Below are 24,612 nucleotides of genomic sequence, written 5' to 3' on the forward strand. Positions count from 1 at the left end.
ATGTGTGTGATAGTGGTTGCGTGTGTGGGCTGGGGTCTCGAGGTGGGTCGTCAGGTTGGGTCCGCGTAGGTATTGGGGTGTCTTGGGCTGTCGTATCATGCTTAAAGTGTATCAGCAGCTGTGCCCATTCCATAGAGATAGGGCGTTTGCGCATCCCTTTGACCTCTTCATCCCTTAGGATCTCCTCCTCCGCTGCACCCCATTTATTGACTGCTCCTGTCCAGGCCCCTTCCGGCGGCCCTGCTGGGGCCCTCCAGTGCATGGCTATATTCCGTTTGGCCAGGAATATGGCCAAGGATGCGAATCGCCACTGCAGCTTCTCGGATTTCTTCCTCTTATAGATGCCTAGGGCGCAGGTCTCCCAAGTGGCGACATGTTGCAAGTGTACTAGTTCGCATAGTGTGTGGAATAACTTGTTCCAATATGCTTGCAGGGACGGGCACTCCCAGAACATATGGTGAAAGGTTGCATTCAGCATCTGACATCGGGGGCAGCGGAATTCCGTGTCGGGATAGTTTTTATGTAACTTATCGGGTGTCAGGTAGGCCCGTTGTAGAAGGTTGAACTGTATATTTTTGAAACGGGCGTTCCGGGAAACTTTTTTGGGGTACTTCAGTGCCTGTGTCCACTCCGTGTCATGGAGAACCCGTCCTATGTCGTCCTCCCAGGACTGCCGTAGCCTATCCAGTGGAATTTCGTTGAGTTCCCGAATGGCCTTTTAGTGCCATGTCACCAGGTGACTGCTCGCGCCCATACGTAGTATTGTGTGCAGCACAGGGTGTGTCAGGCGTTCACCCGCCCGCGGGTCCCAGTATGCTCGGCTACTGTCTATCAGTTGTCTATGCGTGAGGAATTGTCCGGGAGGAAGGTTGTGCCATTCGATCAATTGCTTGAAAGTCTTCAGTTGTCCTTCCTGGAATAGGGCTTCCAATTCTGATACCCCACTGTCCGTCCACGTCTGCAGGTCCCTGTCGGTGTAGTACCCCTCCTTCCGGGGGAAGTCTACCAGGGGGAGCAACGGGGAGTATAGCGGCCGCTCTTTGGATAGTCTGTGAATGCGCATCATGCACCTACGGGCCACGGCGATGTGCACCGGGTGTGTACGGTCCGGTTTGGAGCCTGGCAACAGGATCCGTCTAAGGAGGGGTAGGGGTAGTGCCCCAGGGTCAGTGACTGTCTCTCCCATCTGCCTCTCTGCCATCCAATGGGACAGCCACTGGAGCTGTGCAGCTAAAAAATATGATTCGAAGGATGGGGCGCCCGGAAGAAGGAAGAAGGACCGCCGCGGAATCACAGGAAGGTTAGTGAAATGGTACAGTAGTCTGGGCACCATTATCATTTTGGCTATGGCTATTTTCCCTATAGGCGCCAGTGGGAGAGTCTTCCAGAAGCCGACTGTGGACCAAAGGCTCACTAGGGCGCCACGGTGGTTCCCACGTAAAGGTCTTCTGGGGAATGGTATAACCGCACGGCGAGATATCTAGGGCCCGCCGAACTCCATTTTAGGGTCTGCTCGCCTATCTGTAAATCGTGGGGTGCCAGGTCCGGGCTAAGCGGGTATAATGCCGACTTATCCCAATTTACTTTGAGACCTGACATGTCTCCAAACTCCTGCAGGGTGCGCCAAATGGGGGTGAGATCGCCCGTCACGTCTCAGACATAGACCAGTAGGTCATCTACGTAGAGTGAGACGCAGTGGAACGCACCCGCGATTGGGATGCCCCAGCTCTCTCCCTCCCGCCTCAAGCGAATGGCCAGGGGCTCCACAGCCAGTGCGAACAGAAGAGGGGAGAGAGGGCACCCCTGTCTGGTTCCTCTCTCCACTTGCAACAGGGCTGAGATCAGCTTTCCAACTCTGATCCTAGAGGTCAGACCTTTATACAGAAGCTGGGTGTATGCCAACAGGGTGAGACCTATCTGGATGGCCCGTAGGACAGCTAACAGATGGGGCCAAGTCAGGGTGTTGAAAGCCTGGGAGATTTTGACTGTAGCGGTCGGCCAACAACTTCCCCAGAAGCTTACAGTCTGCGTTCAGCAGTGTGATAGGCCTATAAGAGGCCGGGACCGTGGGGTCCCTGTGTGGCTTCGGAAATGTTACTACCATCGACGCTCGGAATGAGGCTGGCAGGATACCGTTAGTTAGGGCCTCCCGGTACACAGACGCCAGGTGGGGTGCGAGGTTGGTCGCGAAGGTTTTAAGGTATTCCAGAGGGAAGCCGTCCAGACCAGGCGCTTTCTTTTTTGCTAGCGAGTTTATAGTACACTTTATGTAACGGGTTATAATTGCGCTATCTAGGTCTTTCCTGTCTGTTGGAGATACGACCGGCATGCTCGACGGACCCAAGAATTGGGGTAAGTCGCGCAGCGTCGTCGGTGTCGGGGCGCGGTATATTGTGGCGTAATAGTCACGGAAGATGTGTAGAATGTCGAGTTGGGAGTGCTTTAAGTGGCCATGTGAATCCATAAGTTCCGTGACGGGTTGCGCCGTCGTGTCTTGTTTGGTCAGCCAGGCTAAAAGCGCACCTGTTCTGTTACCCTCTCTGTGTGCCCGGGTCGCATATGCGCGGAAGTTATATTTACGCAGGTCCCTCATGGCCTCCGCGTGCGCTAGTTTTGCCGCGGTGAGTTGTGCAAGTGTGGCTACCCCTTGGTCTGTGTCCCGGGAAAGATCTGCCAGTGAGTTCTCCGCTACGCTCAGCGCACGCTCTAGTGTGCGCCGGACTCCCACCACTTGTTGAATGCAGTGACCCCTTGCACTAACTTTGTAAGCGTCCCACTCTATGGCCCTGGAAGAGGCTGTGCCCGCAGAAAATGGTCCCGGAGGAATTCGCCGTGCGCGTGACGAAAGGCTTGATCAGTAAGACATTCCTGGGGGAGTTTCCACGTTGGGACCGGGGGGTGTGGGGGCCGCCAGCGGAGGATCAGTACATGCGCGGCGTGATCTGACAGTATTCTCCCCATGTACTCTGCATGTCGTATCTTGGGTAGCAGGCTTGTGGTGCATAGGAATCTATCACCCTCAGGCGGTGTGGGATAGAATGGAAGGAGTAGAGTCGTTCGACTGGGTGTAATGTTCTCCACGCATCCATTAGGGACCAGTGATCTAACCACCGGCGAAAGCGTTCAGTTTGTTTGTGTGCTGGTGAGTGGAGTGGCGGGGGGGGAGATCTGTCAAGATGTACATCTAGTGCACAATTGTAGTCCCCTCCCAGGAGCCAAGGTATGTCTGCATGGCGAGCCAGGACACCAGTCAGGGCGTTCCAGTATTGTTCCTGATCTGTGTTGGGGGCATACACACACCCTATAAGGATTGACTGACCTTCTAGCAGACCTATCAATATTGCATATCATCCTTCCCTGTCTATGATCCTGGCGTGTTCCTTAAAGGGGACCCCTGGTCGGATCCATATGAGCGCGCCTCTAGCGAAGGCGGAGTACCCCGTGGCGCAAAGGGTTCCGCGCAATTTTTTATGTAATCGGCCTACTTCTTGCACCGTCAAGTGTGTCTCCTGTAGGAGGGCCACCTGGGCTTGCTGGCATTTCACATATGCGTATACTGAATACCGCTTGCTGGCAGTGTGCAGGCCCCTGACATTAAGTGTAAGGACCTTGAGGTCCGTGTCCGATAGTTTGTGTGTCATGTGGTGTCTACGTCATCCGAGCACTTGTCCAGTCCACCCCCACCCATCGCCCACTGCCCCCCAACCCCCGGGAGTCTAAGTTGTCCGCTCTGTGTGCCTCTTACTCGCCTGGGGATGACATAAAGGAGTGAAATGGATAAGGGGATAGAAAACTGTAACTTTGGGGAACAGTCCCAACATCGGGGACCCGTTGCACGAGGCAACGCGTCCAAACTAGGTTGCATATAACTTTAGTTCGTAGTTGTGGGGTCGCGGAAGGACATCTCTCCAGCCACTGCCGGCTCGGCCCCGCGGTCTTTGAAGGCTGAGGTGTAGTGTCCACTAAATGCAGCTTGATCCGACTCCGGGGTCGGCTGGGGGGGGGCAGGCCCCGGCGCCCCCCCGATGGAGGCCAATAGTCAATAGGTCTCTTAGCTTGGCCAGTGTCGTAGGGCCGCCTCTAGCTATGCACCAGCCCTCGGACGTCATCCGTCCATCCGAGAGTCATGTGTTTGCCGCAATCTTGTTAGAGCAAGGTGTCCGCTGTTTGGGGGGTCACCTCGGGGGGTGTCACAGAGCCTTCCCCGGACTCAGGTGCATTGCTGCCTTCATCCTCTGAGCTGAATAGGTGGGGGCCCTCCTCCGTGTCCGAGTTTCTACTCTCAGCGCCCATGGCGGCCACCGCTCGTAGTGCTTTCTGGCGCTCAGCAATGATTTGTGTCAGATCCTGGGAGCCTGTTCCAGAGGGGCTGGACCGTGCCTCCAATTGCGTCAGGGTTAGTCTCCGAGGACGTGGCCCCCTCTTCGTGCACCAGAGGTGTGCCATGTGGGCAGGGTGTCATCTCGATGTGGAAGGTGTTGTTCAATCCAAGAGTTTCCCTCGGGTCTGAGAGGAAGTGCGTGTCCCCGTCGTGGACAATCCTGAGGCGGGCGGGAAACAGGAGAGCATCCTGGGCTTTCCGTAGATGCAAGGTGTGCTTGACCGCTTGAAAGGTGGCTCTTTGACGTTGTACGGCCTGGGAATAATCAGGAAATAACATCACTTGTTTGTCCTCCACCTGTAGCCGTCCCCGTGCCCTGGCCGCACGGAGGATGGTTTCTCGGTCTCGGAAGTGTAGCAGTTTTAGCAGGAAGGGCCTGGGTGGGAGGCCCGGCTTTGGTTTTCGCGCTGGTACACGGTGCGCCCGTTCGATGGAAAAGTGGGGGGTCAGCTCGGCAGCCGGCGTGAATGTTGTGATCCAGTCCGTGATATATTTGACCGGGTCAGTCCCCTCCGCCCCCTCCGGCAGATTCATAACGCGGATGTTGCTCCTGCAGGAGCGCCCCTCCAAATCATCCGTATTTTGCTCTAGGGCCTGAATCCGGGTCTGAAGCTCCTTTAAGGTTTGGTGGTGTTGTTGTACTTGCGGTTCTATTGCTTGCATTGTTGCTGCACCCTGAGTCACCATGTCGGCGAGTTTCCTGTGATCGTCTCGTAGGATGTTAATGTCCGTGGCTAGGGTGTCAAACTTGTGGTCCATCGCCACTCTGGAGTGTTCTGTGGCTGCTAAGACTTGGTCGAGTTTCCTGGACATGATGTTTTCTCTGGGAGGGCCATCTCGGGACCTGGTGACAGCTGGCGTCTGGGCGGGCATCTTCTGGGGTCGGCCCATGTTGAGGGGGGGTTACCGCCCGGTGTGTCGCCTCGAAGGCAGTGGTCGTCGGAGGTCTGGTTCTGTGAGGGGTCAGCGGTGGCCGCAGTGGCAGCGAGGTGCTGGTGCGTTCTCCTGTGGCGAGCCAAGTCGGGGAAATCCCAAGTTGTCACCCCCCCCCCGCGGTACCAGGGGTGCAATGGAAAGTTCTTCCGTCGCGGGGGGGTGGCGGAGCGGTCCCTCTGCAGTTGGCGCCGGTCGTGCTGACTCTGTGGGTCGTCTCACTGGTTGCAAGCTGGAGGGTGCAACCGGGGCCGCAGATAGTTTTCTACGCCCAGGGAGTCCCCGCCGGCACACGCCCGCTCCTGGCTTCGATGTGCACCGTGATGTTCAGCCCAGGCAGTTGGCACACACCCCGGCCCGATCCGAACCGTCGCTGCCCTGTTGGAGGGGAAGGTGGGCCCCGGCGTGTCCCCTGCTCTCTGGCGCACCGCAGGTATGGTGTCCGTCTGCGGGTGCCGATCGCTGCAGTTGGCCCTGGTCGCGGAGCGGGGGAGGGAAAGGAGGGGATGGATGTTTCTCCCTCCCGCTTGGCAGAGTACTACAAAGGCTCTGCGGGAGCGATGTCGAGGTCGAGGTCGTGCTGTTCCCACAGGCTAGTGCCTCTGGACTGTCCCACCTGGGGCCGTGGGGATGTAGAGGGTTACCCCCGAGCGTTGGGTAAATCGTGTGCAGTCTCTGGGTCGCCGGGTCACCGGGCCCGGGCCGGTGACCCGGCGTGGATAACGTGGATAACGTTTACAGTAGTCTAGTGTAGAACTGTTGTAGTAAATAAGTTGAGTGAGTGAGGATTAGTCCTATTTCCAGGTGATGAGCGGTTAAGCACCCCTTAGTGGATGCAAGTGTGAAGGAGACATACAGGCCAATTTAGAGTTTGACGTATGGGTTTTACTGCATCAGGGCAATGGAGTAAACTACTTCATCGCCCTGACAGAGTTCTCCACCAGCCAAATTCTGAGATGTCCGCTGGCCTAGCAGACATTTCTAGCATTTGCAGGAACCAACGTCACAACAGTTCCTAGTAATGCATTGTAAGTTTGCCTGACAGCTCTGTCAATAGACTTACAGGTTTTTTTTATTTCAAAAGCAAAATTTAAAAAAATTGGATTTTGTTTTGGAAAATAACCCTCCCCCCCTCGCTGTGGGAGTTTTCTCCCATGCCGAAAGAGGCATTTTGCAGTTTTCATTGACCCACACTGTCAGTCTTTACCTGATGGTGATGGACAGTGAAAACTGGCCTTGTGTCTGCCCACTTTAAATCTGGTGGGTGGACACATGACCAAACCTCCGACAGTCCATACTCTGTCGGGCTATTGGAGGTTAATGTTAGCAGCAGAGATGGAGTATCCTCCATCTTGAAGGCCCACCCATTTCGAAAAGAGGCGGGCACACCTTCAGTTTGGCACAGAGGGTACTCTGTGGCTGTTGTGATGGAGTACCCTTTCCGGCAAACTCTAAATCGACTCTATTTATCAAACAGCACATGAAGGTTACAAGATCATTACACTGGGTGTTCAGGAGATCTTAAGGGGTTGGAGATAATGCAGAGCCTTAGAGCTCTCCATATTTGTTTTCAGAAGCTTTCAAGACTAATGGACCTAGCTTGACTTAGTAAATATGGTTTAGAATGCTCCCTTAACACTGTAGAGTATGCCAGACTGTTGAAAAGTATCTGATAATCAATGGTGTAAAGAGTGGCCAAGAAATCTAATAAAATGGAGGGGGATTATTTGCAAGCCCTGTGCGCCACCAGAACGTCACTTTTTAGGATGTTCCGGTGGAGCATAGGGCTATATCTACAAGGCCACGTGAAGGTACCCTATAGGGCTTTCCATGGCCTTTTAGATATGGAGTGAGGTAACACAGAACAAGTCGCTGGTTGTCACACATTGCCAGGGGGAGGCATGCCATGGGTGTTACGGTGGGTGTTCCCACGTAACGCCCGTGGCATTTGACACATTGCCAGATTTACAAGAATCTGTACACCTGGGAATGCATCAAAATCGCATGCCTTCCCAGGGGAGGCACAACGAGGAGAAATATCTTTATTTCACCTCGTTATTTTCCTCTTTTTCTGTGTGGTGCATTCTGCAGCACCCAGAGAAAGAGAAAAACGCTTCCATGGATTATTTTTGTGCAGGAAGCTGCCCCTTCCTACACAGAATCAATCCTATATGCGGAACGGGCATCCTTGCACAATGGTGCACAGGGGCCTGCAACAGTGCTCGGCAGCCCATTGTACACCAGAGCAGGGGTAGAAGACAGAAATGCACCATATCTTGTAGATACAGTGCATTTCTGCCATAGCCCTGTGGTGCAGGTCACTTGCCCTATGCCACGGGGCTTGTAAATAACAGGCATCCTTGCACAATGGTGCACAGGGGCCAGCGTCAGTGCTAGGCAGCCCATTGTACACCAGAGTAGGGGTAGAAGACAGAAATGCACCATATCTTGTAGATACAGTACATTTCTGCCATAACCCTGTGGTGCAGGTCACTTGCCCTATGCCACGGGGCTTGTAAATAACAGGCATCCTTGCACAATGGTGCACAGGGGCCTGCATCAGCGCTAGGCAGCCCACTGTACACAAGAGTAGGGGTAGAAGACAGAAATGCACCATATCTTGTAGATACAGTGCATTTCTGCCATAACCCTGTGGTGCAGGTCACTTGCCCTATGCCACGGGGCTTGTAAATAACAGGCATCCTTGCACAATGGTGCTCAGGGGCCTGCATCAGCGCTAGGCAGCCCATTGTACACCAGAGCAAGGGTAGAAGACAGAAAAGCATCATATCTTGTAGATACAGTGCATTTCTGCCATAACCCTGTGGTGCAGGTCACTTGCCCTATGCCACGGGGCTTGTAAATAACAGGCATCCTTGCACAACGGTGCACAGGGGTCAGCGTCGGTGCTAGGCAGCCCATTGTACACCAGAGCAAGGGTAGAAGACAGAAATGCACCATATCTTGTAGATACAGTACATTTCTGCCATAACGCTGTGGTGCAGGTCACTTGCCCTATGCCACGGGGCTTGTAAATAACAGGCATCCTTGCACCATTGTGCACAGGGGCCTGCAACAGCGCTAGGCAGCCCATTGTACCCCAGAGCAGGGGTAGAAGACAGAAATGCACCATATCTTGTAGATACAGTGCATTTCTGCCATAACCCTGTGGTGCAGGTCACTTGCCCTATGCCACGGGGCTGGTAAATAACAGGCATCCTTGCACAATGGTGCACAGGGGCCAGCGTCAGTGCTAGGCAGCCCATTGTACACCAGAGCAAGGGTAGAAGACAGAAATGCACCATATCTTGTAGACACAGTGCATTTCTGCCATAACCTTGTGGTGCAGGTCACTTGCCCTATGCCACGGGGCTTGTAAATAACAGGCATCCTTGCACAATGGTACACAGGGGCCTGCATCAGCGCTAGGCAGCCCATTGTACACCATAGCTGGGGTAGAAGACAGAAATGCACCATATCTTGTAGATACAGTGCATTTCTGCCATAACCTTGTGGTGCAGGTCACTTGCCCTATGCCACGGGGCTTGTAAATAACAGGCATCCTTGCACAATGGTGCACAGGGGTCTGCATCAGCGCTAGGCAGCCCATTGTACACCAGAGCAGGGGTAGAAGACAGAAATGCACCATATCTTGTAGATACAGTGCATTTCTGCCATAACCCTGTGGTGCAGGTCACTTGCCCTATGCCACGGGGCTTGTAAATAACAGGCATCCTTGCGCAATGGTGCACAGGGGCCTGCATCAGCGCTAGGCAGCCCATTGTACACCGGAGCAGGGGTAGAAGACAGAAATGCACCATATCTTGTAGATACAGTGCATTTCTGCCATAACCCTGTGGTGCAGGTCACTTGCCCTATGCCACGGGGCTTGTAAATAACAGGCATCCTTGCACAATGGTGCACAGGGGCCTGCATCAGCGCTAGGCAGCCCATTGTACACCAGAGCAAGGGTAGAAGACAGAAATGCACCATATCTTGTAGATACAGTGCATTTCTGCCATAACCCTGTGGTGCAGGTCACTTGCCCTATGCCACGGGGCTTGTAAATAACAGGCATCCTTGCACAATGGTGCACAGGGGCCTGCATCAGCGCTAGGCAGCCCATTGTACACCAGAGCAAGGGTAGAAGACAGAAATTTACCATATCTTGTAGATACAGTGCATTTCTGCCATAACCCTGTGGTGCAGGTCACTTGCCCTATGCCACGGGGCTTGTAAATAACAGGCATCCTTGCACCATGGTGCACAGGGGCCAGCGTCAGTGCTAGGCAGCCCATTTTACACCAAGCAGGGGTAGAAGACAGAAATGCACCATATCTTGTAGATACAGTGCATTTCTGCCATAACCTTGTGGTGCAGGTCACTTGCCCTATGCCACGGGGCTTGTAAATAACAGGCATCCTTGCACAATGGTGCACAGGGGCCTGCATCAGCACTAGGCAGCCCATTGTACACCAGAGCAGGGGTAGAAGACAGAAATGCACCATATCTTGTAGATACAGTGCATTTCTGCCATAACCTTGTGGTGCAGGTCACTTGCCCTATGCCACGGGGCTTGTAAATAACAGGCATCCTTGCACAATGGTGCACAGGGGCCAGCGTCAGTGCTAGGCAGCCCATTGTACACCAGAGCAAGGGTAGAAGACAGAAATGCACCATATCTTGTAGACACAGTGCATTTCTGCCATAACCTTGTGGTGCAGGTCACTTGCCCTATGCCACGGGGCTTGTAAATAACAGGCATCCTTGCACAATGGTACACAGGGGCCTGCATCAGCGCTAGGCAGCCCATTGTACACCATAGCTGGGGTAGAAGACAGAAATGCACCATATCTTGTAGATACAGTGCATTTCTGCCATAACCTTGTGGTGCAGGTCACTTGCCCTATGCCACGGGGCTTGTAAATAACAGGCATCCTTGCACAATGGTGCACAGGGGTCTGCATCAGCGCTAGGCAGCCCATTGTACACCAGAGCAGGGGTAGAAGACAGAAATGCACCATATCTTGTAGATACAGTGCATTTCTGCCATAACCCTGTGGTGCAGGTCACTTGCCCTATGCCACGGGGCTTGTAAATAACAGGCATCCTTGCGCAATGGTGCACAGGGGCCTGCATCAGCGCTAGGCAGCCCATTGTACACCGGAGCAGGGGTAGAAGACAGAAATGCACCATATCTTGTAGATACAGTGCATTTCTGCCATAACCCTGTGGTGCAGGTCACTTGCCCTATGCCACGGGGCTTGTAAATAACAGGCATCCTTGCACAATGGTGCACAGGGGCCTGCATCAGCGCTAGGCAGCCCATTGTACACCAGAGCAAGGGTAGAAGACAGAAATGCACCATATCTTGTAGATACAGTGCATTTCTGCCATAACCCTGTGGTGCAGGTCACTTGCCCTATGCCACGGGGCTTGTAAATAACAGGCATCCTTGCACAATGGTGCACAGGGGCCTGCATCAGCGCTAGGCAGCCCATTGTACACCAGAGCAAGGGTAGAAGACAGAAATTTACCATATCTTGTAGATACAGTGCATTTCTGCCATAACCCTGTGGTGCAGGTCACTTGCCCTATGCCACGGGGCTTGTAAATAACAGGCATCCTTGCACCATGGTGCACAGGGGCCAGCGTCAGTGCTAGGCAGCCCATTTTACACCAAGCAGGGGTAGAAGACAGAAATGCACCATATCTTGTAGATACAGTGCATTTCTGCCATAACCTTGTGGTGCAGGTCACTTGCCCTATGCCACGGGGCTTGTAAATAACAGGCATCCTTGCACAATGGTGCACAGGGGCCTGCATCAGCACTAGGCAGCCCATTGTACACCAGAGCAGGGGTAGAAGACAGAAATGCACCATATCTTGTAGATACAGTGCATTTCTGCCATAACCTTGTGGTGCAGGTCACTTGCCCTATGCCACGGGGCTTGTAAATAACAGGCATCCTTGCACAATGGTGCACAGGGGCCTGCATCAGCGCTAGGCAGCCCATTGTACACCAGAGCAGGGGTAGAAGACAGAAATGCACCATATCTTGTAGATACAGTGCATTTCTGCCATAACCCTGTGGTGCAGGTCACTTGCCCTATGCCACGGGGCTTGTAAATAACAGGCATCCTTACACCATTGTGCACAGGGGCCTGCAACAGTGCTAGGCAGCCCATTGTACCCCAGAGCAGGGGTAGAAGACAGAAACGCACCATATCCTATAGATACAGTGCATTTCTGCCATAACCCTTTGGTGCAGGTCACTTGCCCTATGCCACGGGGCTTGTAAATAACAGGCATCCTTGCACAATGGTGCACAGGGGCCTGCATCAGCGCTAGGCAGCCCATTGTACACCAGAGCAAGGGTAGAAGACAGAAAGGCACCATATCTTGTAGATACAGTGCATTTCTGCCATAACCCTGTGGTGCAGGTCACTTGCCCTATGCCACGGGCTTGTAAATAACAGGCATCCTTGCACCATGGTGCACAGGGGCCAGCGTCAGTGCTAGGCAGCCCATTGTACACCAGAGCAGGGGTAGAAGACAGAAATGCACCATATCTTGTAGATACAGTGCATTTCTGCCATAACCCTGTGGTGCAGGTCACTTGCCCTATGCCACGGGGCTTGTAAATAACAGGCATCCTTGCACCATGGTGCACAGGGGCCAGCGTCAGTGCTAGGCAGCCCATTGTACACCAGAGCAGGGGTAGAAGACAGAAAGGCACCATATCTTGTAGATACAGTGCATTTCCGCCATAACCCTGTGGTGCAGGTCACTTGCCCTATGCCACGGGGCTTGTAAATAACAGGCATCCTTGCACCATGGTGCACAGGGGCCAGCGTCAGTGCTAGGCAGCCCATTGTACACCAGAGCAGGGGTAGAAGACAGAAATGCACCATATCTTGTAGATACAGTGCATTTCTGCCATAACCCTGTGGTGCAGGTCACTTGCCCTATGCCACGGGGCTTGTAAATAAGCCCTGTGATGTTTAGATACAGAGGCCTGACTGACATGCACTAAGAAACCATTATAATACAGGTGTGATGAACGTTCACAGGTGACATGTGTACAAAGAGCCTTTACACCACAGAATAGAAGTGAGTTACGTTTGTATTTTGCACTATTATCCAGGTCCACAGAGAATTTCTGTCTACTAGAGGTAATGATGGCTTGTTTGATGGTTTGAGGGTAAGCAAAATAGATCCACGTCAAGGGGTGGGTTGATTAACCGAGTAGTGAGTGGAAACAGTGCTGTAAGACATAAATCAACCATTTTAGTTTTAAAGACATGCCATGGTGGGGAGTGAGGTTTTAAAAGACATCAAGATTTGACTTTTCAGCTTCAGTTCTGGGTGTGAATGCACAAAATGTGTTAGAACAGAGATGTGAACCTGGTTTCTCAATTCATTTTGGCATTACAAAAGGGGTTGTACTGTGCCCTCTGTAATATTAAAAGAGAAATGCATTGGCACGTACAAGCAGAGGTATCCCCGACAAACTGCTGCTGAATAGTAATGATTACAGTTCAGTACAGAGTATGTGGAGGTTCCCGGTGTCTTTCCTTGGGGGTGATGGTTAGGAGCGCACCAGGAGTGGTATAGAAAGTGCGTTTTATGGTGAGGGCCATTGGCAGGGACGTTCAGCTCGACCCCCTGGGCATATTCTGAGCATCTACACCAGCTCACACATGATGCAGTAGTCTGTCTGTGCTATGTGTTCATGCACCTGGGCTACGTGTAAAAGATTGTACACGTTTCTGGTTTTGTGAGGATGACAGTCTGAGGGCCCTTGAGAAACAAACAGGATCACCACCTGCCATACACTGAGGAAGTCACCTAGTCCGCTCTTTACTGAAGAACGAGTGCACTGCGAATACGTTTTCAAAGGCCCTGTTCTTATTGTTGGCCAAAGTATACTCCTTCTTTGCAACCAATCTAATTTTTAAGAGAAAACTCAGTCTAACTAGTATCGCATGTGTAATTTAATATTGTTCAAAACTTAGGCCAGGCTACTTTACACTTTACTATTATTTTTTGTTGTCTGCTTTTCACACAGCCCACTATTTTTCAGAAGCTGTCACGTGTGCAGCAGAAGTAACCCTCGCATGCCTTATTAATCTAATAGGTCCGTCCACATTATGTACATGTGAAAAATGCTAGTAAACAGAGCCCTTCATATTGACCTTTTCAATGGATGGATGATGAAATTACCTGCCAGATGTTTCCAGGCATGTTCCCAGATTGCTTCACCTCGTACTGAAGTTCATACGGTATTGGTTCGGAGTGTGACCAGCACAGTTGCAATTCTCCTTCCTCTGTTATTTTCATTTGCAGGTTTAATGGAGGGTTGGGTTTCACTAAAAAAAAAAAAACATTTATTGTAATTTCTCGTGTAATTGTTGTTTACAATTCACATGTATTTGTGTTTATTGTATGTACATTATTTAATCTTTGTGAAAATATTTGAATAAATGCAATATTTACCCAGGGTGCAATGCCGCTTTGCCTGATCACAAGTGGTCCAGTGTTCCAGCACCCAGGTTATATTTTCTAGATGTGGAAATGCCGGGCCTGATTATACCATTTACCTACTGGTCAAAGTAGGTGGTAAATGGGAACAGTAACCAACATCTAGTTGGGATAATTTCCGTGTATAATTTGACACAGACAATATGGCTGCAAGGTTATTCCCCAATCTGCGGGATTTAACTCTTAACTGCCCTCCATGCGGGATGATTCCTATTCCTAATGGTGCCTACCATTGTCAAATAGCCTGTTTGCCAGCAGGATCATCAAAGTGGTTCAAACAATTAAGTCTGTCTCTAATCGCAAGGAGTATTTTCCAGAATTGCTTATTGTAAACCCCATAAACACAGCAAACACTCCTGTGCTTCATACCCCTTATGGAATGACATACTTTACCCTTTAAATTCCATTACACCTGAACATGGATAGCCAGGTCACTTCTGTGTCAATGGAAGTAGGCAAAGGATAGTGAGCTAGTTGGTTCCTGAGAAGGCTCTGAATCTTTCTAGCCCTTCTCACATCATGTATGTACTGACTCTCTTGCTTTCATGTGGTATCGCGACTCGAAAGAGCAACTGGTCCCAGGAAGAAGAATACTGGAAAGGGGCGACCATTCGGTCCCCCCGAACGTATGGTGGAGTACCACGATCCCCCCGGGAAGCCATCTTGGGCGGGAGGCGAGTATCGGCTGGTATGCCCGAAGCGGCGTAGCCGGGGCGCGCCTTTTTCCGCCCTGGAGTGGTTTGTCCTAGCCAGTGACGCACTCGGCCACGCCCTCGGAGGCGGGCGGGGGCGGGTTGACGCCCGCCCCGAAGACAGATAAAAGAAGCAACAAACCAAGAAAACATCCTCTTGTTCCTGTGCTCTGAAGCTGCACCTCCCCACTGCACGTGAGCTCAGGACGGAACGAAGAGCCAATTTTGAGCGTTGTAATCTTTCTTTTTGTCTTACAGATATCCCGTCTGGGAATGCCTAAGAAAGTCGGAAAGCGGGTCAGTACCGATCAGATGCTCCGCATGCTCATGAAGGAGGTAGCCGATTTGAAGAAGCAGATGGCGGCTAAGAACGGGGAGGGAGGACCGAAACGGCCTTTGCCGGGAGTAGTCCCCGGTGGGAGAGGCAAGAGGTCCAGAAAGGGGGCGCTTGGGGGTGAAACTCCGGTCCCTGATACCCCACTTGAGGAGCCAACCCCGGTGCCGAAGGGGGGGAATCCGATCCCCGTGGTGGTCACCCCCGTGACCAGGGAAGATATGCCTCCCGAGTTAGCGGCACAATTGGCAGCGTGGTTGGGAAAAGATAACGAGGGCACCACGGCTGACGACGCCCGGGCAGTAATGAGACAACTGCGGGAATCTAGGGAGGCTGCGAAGACACCAGCTTCTGTTACCCCGCCAGTTACGGCGGCGGAAAATGCAACGGGCCCAGTTTCGGCGGCAAATGCAGCTTCTGGTTCAGGTAAGCGTCCATTGCCGATCGCGGGGGAAGGGTCCGTACCTTCACGAAGGGAGAAGGTGGCTCAGCATGTTCCACTGGAAATTAAGGAAAAGATTTGGGCGAATAAGTATGTTAATATTTTTTCTTTGCTTACCGACCATTACGAGATGGAGCATGTTAAGAGCCAAAAGGAGCTCATGCATCCGAGTGTTTGGCGCGCAAAAATGGCCGCCTTTAAGGTTGACGAAAACATTGGTACTTGGGGCAGAGCGTGGGGCATTTTTACCTCCATCATGGGTGAGCGCAGGCCCGAGTTGCTGACCGAGTTGCCTATTTATCAATCGCGTATCATGGAGTACTCCGTAGCGTATGGGGGCAATCAGTGGTTCTGCTATGACAATATTTTTAGAAAAGCTAAGGAACATGACCCAGTTTTGACTTGGGATTGTTACGACTCCGTGTCATGGCAAAAAATGGAGAGTACTGGAATGTTAAAAGTACCATTGTCAGGGAGTAGCGGGGGTGAATCTTCCCGCCAATACTCTGGGACATCCTTTCGGACGGGTGCAGGTAGCGAGTACCACTCGAAGACGAGTGGCAACGCAGGTAAAAGGGGGATCTGTTGGAATTTTAACAGAGGTAAATGTACGAGGCCCCAGGGGTCATGCAAGTTCAGACATGAATGTGGGGGGTGTGGGCAGTCATCCCATCCTGAGTCCATGTGCAGAGCCAAAACGGGTGATAACGGTGGTAAGGGAAGCGCCAAACAGGTCTGAAATAGTCCGAGGGGCGACTTTACCTACTCCGATTGATACCATGGCAATGATTCCTTGGCTCAGTGAATACCCGGATCATGCTTCCGCTGGGGTGTTGCGGAACGGGTTTTCATATGGTTTCCGCATCCCAGTGGGGGATTTTCAGGGTGTAGCTAACTGTACGAATCAACTATCGGTCTTACAGCATTCGGCTGTGGTACAGGCAAAGATTGGGAAGGAGGTGACTCGAGGTCGTGTCGCCGGTCCATTTGACTTGCCACCGGTTGACAATTTTGTTTGTTCCCCCCTAGGGGTGGTCCCCAAGAAGGACCCGGGTGAGTTTCGGCTGATACATAACTTGTCAGCCCCACGAGGTCTTTCCGTGAATGATGCGATAGACCCGGAGGTGTGTTCGGTGCGGTACGCATCTTTCGATGGGGCCGTCGCCATGTTGCATCGCCTGGGGCCCGGGGCGCTGATGGCAAAATCAGATATCGAGTCAGCGTTCCGTTTGCTCCCGGTACACCCAGACGATCAGCGTCTCCTTGGTTTTAGGTTTCAGGGTCGCTATTACATGGACAGATGTATGCCAATGGGATGTTCTATATCTTGTGCCTATTTTGAAATGTTCAGTTGTTTTTTGCAATGGGTCTTCACAAAGAAGACGGGTTTTCAACATGTTATGCATTATCTCGATGATTTTTTGTTCTTGGGGGCAGCCGGGGATCCAGAATGTGGACAGGCTTTAAATGAATTTTGTGTCTTGATGAACCAATTTGGTGTGCCATTGGCGCCAGGTAAGACCGTGGGTCCCTCGACTTCCCTCGAGTTTCTGGGGATCGAGCTCGACTCGGTAGAGGGTTGTTTTCGACTACCAAGAGAAAATGTTTTGAAATTCAGGGCATCCCTTGAAACATGTATCAGTGAGACTAAAGTAAAACTGCATCAATTACAACAAGTGGTGGGCCAGTTGAATTTTGCCCTGAGAGTAATGCCGATGGCCCGCCCCTTTTCCCGCTCGATTGCACAAGCCATGGTCGGCCTGAAGGAGGGTCATCACCGCACGAGGGTCTCGGCAGAGGTTCGCCAGGACATGCGCATTTGGCTGGCATTTCTTGCGGATTTCAATGGTCGAATTGTCTGGATAAAACCGGCGGTGTCCTCTGAGAAGCTGGGGCTGTGGACAGATTCGGCGGGGAGTATAGGTTTTGGCGCCATATTCGGCACACAATGGACGGCTCAAAAATGGCCGTCATGGTGGCATGAGTGCGGATTGACGAGGAACATTGCTTTTCTCGAACTTTTCCCTATTTTGGTGGCCCTGAAAACTTGGCCTGAGGGGTTCCGGGATCAGTCTGTGGTGTTTTGGTCTGACAACATGACCGTGGTAGAGTGTATCAATAATCAGGCAGCACGTTGCAAATGGATGCTGAGACTGCTTAAAGAAATTGTGTTATTATGCATGCAGTTGAATGTGCTCTTTAGGGCAAGACATGTCCCGGGGGTATTGAACCAAGCGGCTGATGCGCTTTCTCGTTTCCGTATGCAGGCCTTCTGGGGTTTTCTGCCCGCAGCGGACCCGGTGGCAGCACCCTTTCCCGAAGCTCTCTGGTCTCTCGGTGCCCCGAACTACAAAACCTCGTGAGAGAGAGTTTAGCGCCCAGGACAAGGAAGGCATACGAAGGGGCGTTCCGTTCCTATTGGTCCTTTTTGGGTTCTGCTAGGGGGGAGCTTTGGGGCCAGGAGGAGCTTGTCGTTAAATTTCTGCTGTCTTTACATCAGGCAGGCAAATCAGTAGCTACGGCCCAGAGGCATCGGGCCGCCATTTCCTTTATGGCAAGGGCTCATGGGATCCAGGACCCGACAGCGTCTTTCGTAGTCCAGAAAGCGCTACGGGGGTGGCAACGCCTGGAGGGTCGCAAAGCAGATGAGAGGCGCCCGATAGGTCTGGATAGGTTGGCCCTGTTATTTTCCGTACTCCCGGCAACGTGTTCATCACAGTATGAGACAGTGTTATTCCGAGCCGCTTTCGCGCTAGCATTCCATGGGGCTATGCGGGTAAGCGAACTAGTGGCGAGGAACAAGCGGGATACGATGGGGGGATTGTGCCAAGAGCACGTTCAGGTCAAGGGGGAGACAATGACTGTCTCGTTTGTCAGGTCCAAAACCGATCAGGGTGCGTTTGGGGACTGCATAATCATACAGAGGATTCCCGGGTCCCCCATGTGCCCTGTGGTTTGCGTAGAGGAATATTTAGCGCAGAGAGTGGCATCATGGGGGGGACCTTTTTGAGACACGCTGACACCACCCCACTGACAAGGTTTCAGTTCCAGCGGGTGCTTGCGATGTCGATTTCGGCCGCGGGCTTGAACCCCGGCGAGTTTGGGACCCATTCTTTTCGGATAGGGGCTGCTACAGAGGCTACAGCCAGGGGTCTGAGTGTAGAAGAAGTAAAACGTGTAGGGCGTTGGTCCTCGAACTGTTATAAAAGGTATGTGCGCTTGCACATGTTATGAAGCTGTAATGATGTACTCACGCTTCTTGTTTTGTTTGGTTTTCAGTTGCGCAAGCCTACGAGGCGGGGCGGACTGGGCAGTCGACCCGACACATGGGGACCAGCGGTCAGACTTCACCGGCTGGGAAAAAGGAGGTGTGGGTCGTGGGCCACTCATACGTGAGGCGTGCCGCGGACGTATTCAAAGCAGGTGACATGATTCACGTGGCTGGGGAATACGGGTACAGTGTGTCCTTCTACGGAAAGGGCGGGCTCTGTATTGACCAGTTTCAATCCTTTTTCGAGGGTTTGTTAGGGCGGACAAGGTCACCGCCGTCTATAATCATAGTCCATCTTGGGGGCAACGATTTGGTGGCCACTGGTAGACGACTTCTTCTTGAGGCAATGCTTTCCACAGTAAGTTGGTTGGCAAGGAGAGTTCCAGGGTGCACAATTGCATGGTCCCACATGATCCCACGAAAAGTGTGGCGGGGGGCTATTTCTGTTTCTGCTCTGAATCATTCAGTAAGGAAAATAAATAACAAAGTGAGTAGATTGTTTCGTTCAAGTTCTCTGCATTCTGTCTCGCATGGTTGTATCAGAGGGGACAGTATGTATTTGGGGGACGGTGTTCATTTGTCCCGGGTGGGGAATGAGTTACTCATAGGAGACCTCATAGCTTGGTTAAAGAGTTTATAACATGACCTTTAGGCAGGAGTTGTTGTGGGGGGTCCGGATAGCCGGTCAACTATCCGGCCTGTGGCGGTAAGGTCATGATCGGTGAGCAGTAATTGGAAGATCCCTATGGGGGGGCGTCACCCATTACGGATGGGAGCGCTCGGGGGAGGTGGCCATTGGCCCCTCAACCGGGAGGTGGTCCCGTCTAAGGATAGGCCGCCGGAAGGAAAGGAAAGGTGGTCAAGGCCCCTTCCTGGATAGGAGGGGCTACGGGCCCTCCTGGGGAATTTCCCGGGGCCAGGACATCTGCGACGGCAGATGGGTAAGTTGTGTGGGGTTCGGGAGGGGGTTTACGCTACCTCTTAGACACCTCACACGAGTCCTCGGACGACCGTTAAATGGCGTCGAGTTCATTGGGGCCCCCGTCAAGTCCAAGGGAAATTGGTAGATGCACTTGAGGTACGCCTCTGTGCGGTTGGTCCTCTCACAAGTGAGGGTTGTATTTATGGTTTAGGGATCTGACACCGGTTACGACCTTGCCGTTGGCCCTTAACGTTAGGATGTACAATTTCAAGTCAAATGTTTTGTAGGATGTTGGATCGGCTAGGAGAATCTTTGTATTAGAGATCTGTTAAGGTTAGCCAAACATCGTAATGTGGAAATGAAATTGTACATAATATGAAACTGTTATTTTAATGTTTTGATTTTGTTTCATATTTTAATAAATACGGCCGGGAGGGTCACTCCCTCCCGCCATCCAAAAGTTCAGAACCGTTTCGGTTTCCCATCCTTGGGGATTGTGTCGAGAGGGGGTGGCGGGTATCTCAGCCATATGGAAAGGGGCGACCATTCGGTCCCCCCGAACGTATGGTGGAGTACCACGATCCCCCCGGGAAGCCATCTTGGGCGGGAGGCGAGTATCGGCTGGTATGCCCGAAGCGGCGTAGCCGGGGCGCGCCTTTTTCCGCCCTGGAGTGGTTTGTCCTAGCCAGTGACGCACTCGGCCACGCCCTCGGAGGCGGGCGGGGGCGGGTTGACGCCCGCCCCGAAGACGGATAAAAGAAGCAACAAACCAAGAAAACATCCTCTTGTTCCTGTGCTCTGAAGCTGCACCTCCCCACTGCACGTGAGCTCAGGACGGAACGAAGAGCCAATTTTGACCCACCCACCAGCCCCTGAGGACAGCTAGTTGTTTTGAAATAAAGTTTTGATGTGGTAACCCTATTTTCTTACAGGTTGTGACGATTGTCGTGATCATTTTTGAGTATGCAATAAAGATGGTCACTTTCAGTATGTTGTGCAAATAAAGGATTTTGCAGTAGTGTTGATCAGTAATCATGCTTTTAATAGGCTATAATTCTTTCGTGATTTAGTAATTTAGGTAGATTTGTCGTATTTATTGTCAGGCGGTAAGGTCATGATCGGTGAGCAGTAATTGGAAGATCCCTATGGGGGGGCGTCACCCATTACGGATGGGAGCGCTCGGGGGAGGTGGCCATTGGCCCCTCAACGGGGAGGCGGTCCCGTCTAAGGATAGGCCGCCGGAAGGAAAGGAAAGGTGGTCAAGGCCCCTTCCTGGATAGGAGGGGCTACGGGCCCTCCTGGGGAATTTCCCGGGGCCAGGACATCTGCGACGGCAGATGGGTAAGTTGTGTGGGGTTCGGGAGGGGGTTTACGCTACCTCTTAGACACCTCACACGAGTCCTCGGACGACCGTTAAATGGCGTCGAGTTCATTGGGGCCCCCGTCAAGTCCAAGGGAAATTGGTAGATGCACTTGAGGTACGCCTCTGTGCGGTTGGTCCTCTCACAAGTGAGGGTTGTATTTATGGTTTAGGGATCTGGCACCGGTTACGACCTTGCCGTTGGCCCTTAACGTTAGGATGTACAATTTCAAGTCAAATGTTTTGTAGGATGTTGGATCGGCTAGGAGAATCTTTGTATTAGAGATCTGTTAAGGTTAGCCAAACATCGTAATGTGGAAATGAAATTGTACATAATATGAAACTGTTATTTTAATGTTTTGATTTTGTTTCATATTTTAATAAATACGGCCGGGAGGGTCACTCCCTCCCGCCTTCCAAAAGTTCAGAACCGTTTCGGTTTCCCATCCTTGGGGATTGTGTCGAGAGGGGGTGGCGGGTATCTCAGCCATATTACTTTACACTCAGCAGTCCTCCTGGTTCTCATCATTGAGGGTAGTTCACTTTAGGGGTAATACTCAGGACAACCAGGGGGCATATTATCAAGGACAGGCGATACATTATCGCCGCTTTTATCGGCAGGAAACTGCCGATAAAGCGGCGATAATGGCCTTGATAAAATGCTCTATGAATTACAATCGAAGCCCATGTTAGATGTGAATACATCTAACATGGGCTTCGATTGTGAATGTGAATACATCTAACATGGGCTTCGATTGTAATTCATAGAGCATTTTATCATGGCCATTATCGCCGCTTTATCGGCAGTTTCCTGCCGATAAAAGCGGTGATAATGTATCGCCCGTCCTTGATAATATGCCCCCAGATTCTTTTCAAATAGCCGTACAATATATGTTCTTCACACACTTTTCGTACTATGTAGATCGACCCCAGTACCTCTTTCACACATTTCACTCACTAGCATCGTGACCCCTCTCTGTCCCCCCCCCCGCTTTTGCAGCTTAAGGGGGGTTGTTGACACACACAGTTATTTATGAGTCTTCAGCCGTGGCCGGCAGTGGGAGGACCTGCAGGGCGGTGACGTGGGGAGGGGGAGGGGCAGGGTGGGGGTAGTGATGTATGGATTACGGAGCTTCCCAGGTAAGTAAACATTTAAATAAATAAAACAAATTTCGTTGAGTGCACTGCATCCCCAAATTCGATGCTGTGCGCGCAACGAAATTCGTTTTATTTATTTAAATGTTTACTTACCTGTAAAACTCCGTAATCCATACATTACTACCCCCCACCCTGCCCCTCCCCCTCCCCACGTCTCCACCCTGCAGGTACTCCCACTGCCGGGGTGGCTGTGAGGCTTTCCTGTCTGCAACTCTGTAGACAAAAGCTCTTAAAAATACGGGACATTGATAACAGAGATCAAGCAAGGAAAGTCAATTACAACAAAGAAATGAAGAGGGAAAGAGGGAAAGAAAGAGAGAAAAAGGGAGAGAGAGGGCTGGAAGGAAGAGTGAAATGAAGAACATCTGAAAATAAGGAAGACATTGTGATGAGGGCAAAAAGGATGAAATGATGGATGCAAGGGCGAAGGGGCTGATGGATGTAAGGATAAAACAATATTTGCATGAGTGGCGGTAATAATAAAAGTTTGGATGAATAGGTGAATGGATGATTGGTCGCCTGGATGGAGGCGTGGAAGGATGGATCGCTGGATTGATATAAGGAGGGTGAATTGGTGGATGAATGAAGAAGAATGATTCAATGAATGAATAGGTAAAAAGATGTATGAATGTTTGGAAGTGGGAGAGAAGAATGGATGGATGGAAAACTAATAATGAAAGGGTGAATGGATGGAATGGTCGAAGGATGGATGAAAGTATGAAAAGTATGAAAAGATGGATAGATGGATGTATATATGAAAGGCTTAGTGATGAAAAGAAGGGGTTAATGAAGCACCTCATCAGGAGTTGGTAGGGCTTATTCGCTTCACTCACCCACTGGCATTCGAGGTATGAATCAAACTGGGAGTATTTAATTTGCTGGCTATTCCCTTCATTCCACTTCACTATTCATAGCCCCTATTCCAAATGGACGCAACACATTTCCATTGCTATAGCAGCAAGTGGCAAACCCCAAGTTGATCACACTCCAGTAAAACTTAGCAAAACTCCTTATTTGAAAAAACGATAAAGGGGAATTAAACTGTAGGCTCAACAAATCCTCACCTTTGACAACAGGGTTGATTTCTCTTGTGACTAGTTCTTGTTTAGCAAGGAAAAGTGAGATCTTTCAGCTGATCCTGTTCCATCTATGGCTACAGTAAAAGGTTAAAGCACAGTTTCCTTTGTGCGCAGTACCTTCACAATAAATAATCCTGATGACTCTGTCAAAGCCTATGCCCTTTCGTGAGAGAAGCAAGTTCTACATTTGTTTTGTTTTCAACAGAAATCATGAGTCATACCTCTGCATTATTCACTTTAACCTTCGTTTTCCAAAAATGTATTTTGATTCTAGAACAAAAACCCTGGGGTGTATGTACAAGGAGTTACCGCTGCCTTAGTGGCACTGTTTCGACGCTAGCGGCAGTTTTCCTGCGCAAACGTCCATTCTACAGATAGCCACTTCTGTTAGCGATAATGACATGCAAGGGAGGCGTACCCGTGCAAAAATGGCTGATAACTCCACTACGCAATATTTACAAGGGGTTCCTGAACTGTGGAGGACCCAAAGAACTGCCACTAACTGCAGTTAGAGGCAGTTTGTTAAGACCAGAAAATAGCTGGTCTTAAAAATGGAGATAACACTTTGGGCCTCTTTTCAGCAGGTTTGGTGCTGGACAGTGCTGCAAGCAATGTTGCTGCGCTGGGGTGCCCTGCAACAAAACACAGGGAAGGAATGAGCACCATCAATAAGATAGTGCTTATTCCTGGGCCTCAGTCATGAAAAGTATTGTAGTGCTGCGACAAGACAGCGTGGCAACACTTTTCACTACCACTTCTTGTGACACCGTGGATGCGCTGTATTCACAGGACAGCCTCCATGGTGCAAGTAATGACACATACATCTGGAATCCTGATGTATCTTTGTGCGCTAAAGTCACACATTGCTGCAGTCGTGTCACAACGATGCCACAACTCCAGGAATGGATGGGGCCAGCCTATCCCCGTGGCACTGCGTCACCCTTACACCTGCCATATGGCAGGTGTAAGGTACTGTCTTGCAGTGCCTGTCTTGAGGGGTGACAGGGTGTTAGCGGAGTTGGAGATCCATCGGTGGCAGTTGTGCGCTGCAGTGTCATTGTCTGTAAGCGTTGGTGGAGTGGTGGTGCAGAGGGAGTTGAGAAGACGTTTTTTGGTGGAATTGATCCAGCTGCGAGGGGGGGGGGCCATGACAGCGGTGGTGTACGCTGAGCATTGTGAAGATGTGATGTATACAATGATGGTCGGTCCAGAAGAGTCCGGTGGTGTGGCTGTAGTTGAAGTTCCCACTAACGGAGGGGACATGCTCAACCGTGTGTCCTGCTATGTGGCTTGCTGCGGTGACTAGCTGCTTGAGTCTGATGTTGGGGAGCTTCCCCAGGAGGGGGTGGTTTTCTGGTCACTGGGGTTGTCCAGGTGGAACTTGAGTCCACCGAGTAGGATGTCGTCGGTAGATGGGAGAGCCTGGGGTGCAATAAGGTCTACAATGATATCGTAGAATGGGGGTCCATGGCCCGGGGCCATGCAGATGAGGGTGC

General features: G+C 51.4%; 1 protein-coding gene across 1 annotated transcript in view; it reads right to left on the reverse strand.

The window, feature by feature from the left end:
- LEPR (leptin receptor) overlaps positions 1-24,612 on the reverse strand; it is a 589,765-nt gene that overhangs the window by 384,735 nt on the left and 180,418 nt on the right. Inside the window, exon 4 of the mRNA XM_078668979.1 lies at positions 13,541-13,686. Within this exon, the coding sequence (XP_078525105.1) occupies positions 13,541-13,686 (146 nt within the window). The remainder of the gene's footprint in view (positions 1-13,540; positions 13,687-24,612) is intronic.

This window comes from Lissotriton helveticus, chromosome 1_2, assembly GCF_964261635.1.
Source record: "Lissotriton helveticus chromosome 1_2, aLisHel1.1, whole genome shotgun sequence".
Lineage (NCBI taxonomy): Eukaryota > Metazoa > Chordata > Amphibia > Caudata > Salamandridae > Lissotriton > Lissotriton helveticus.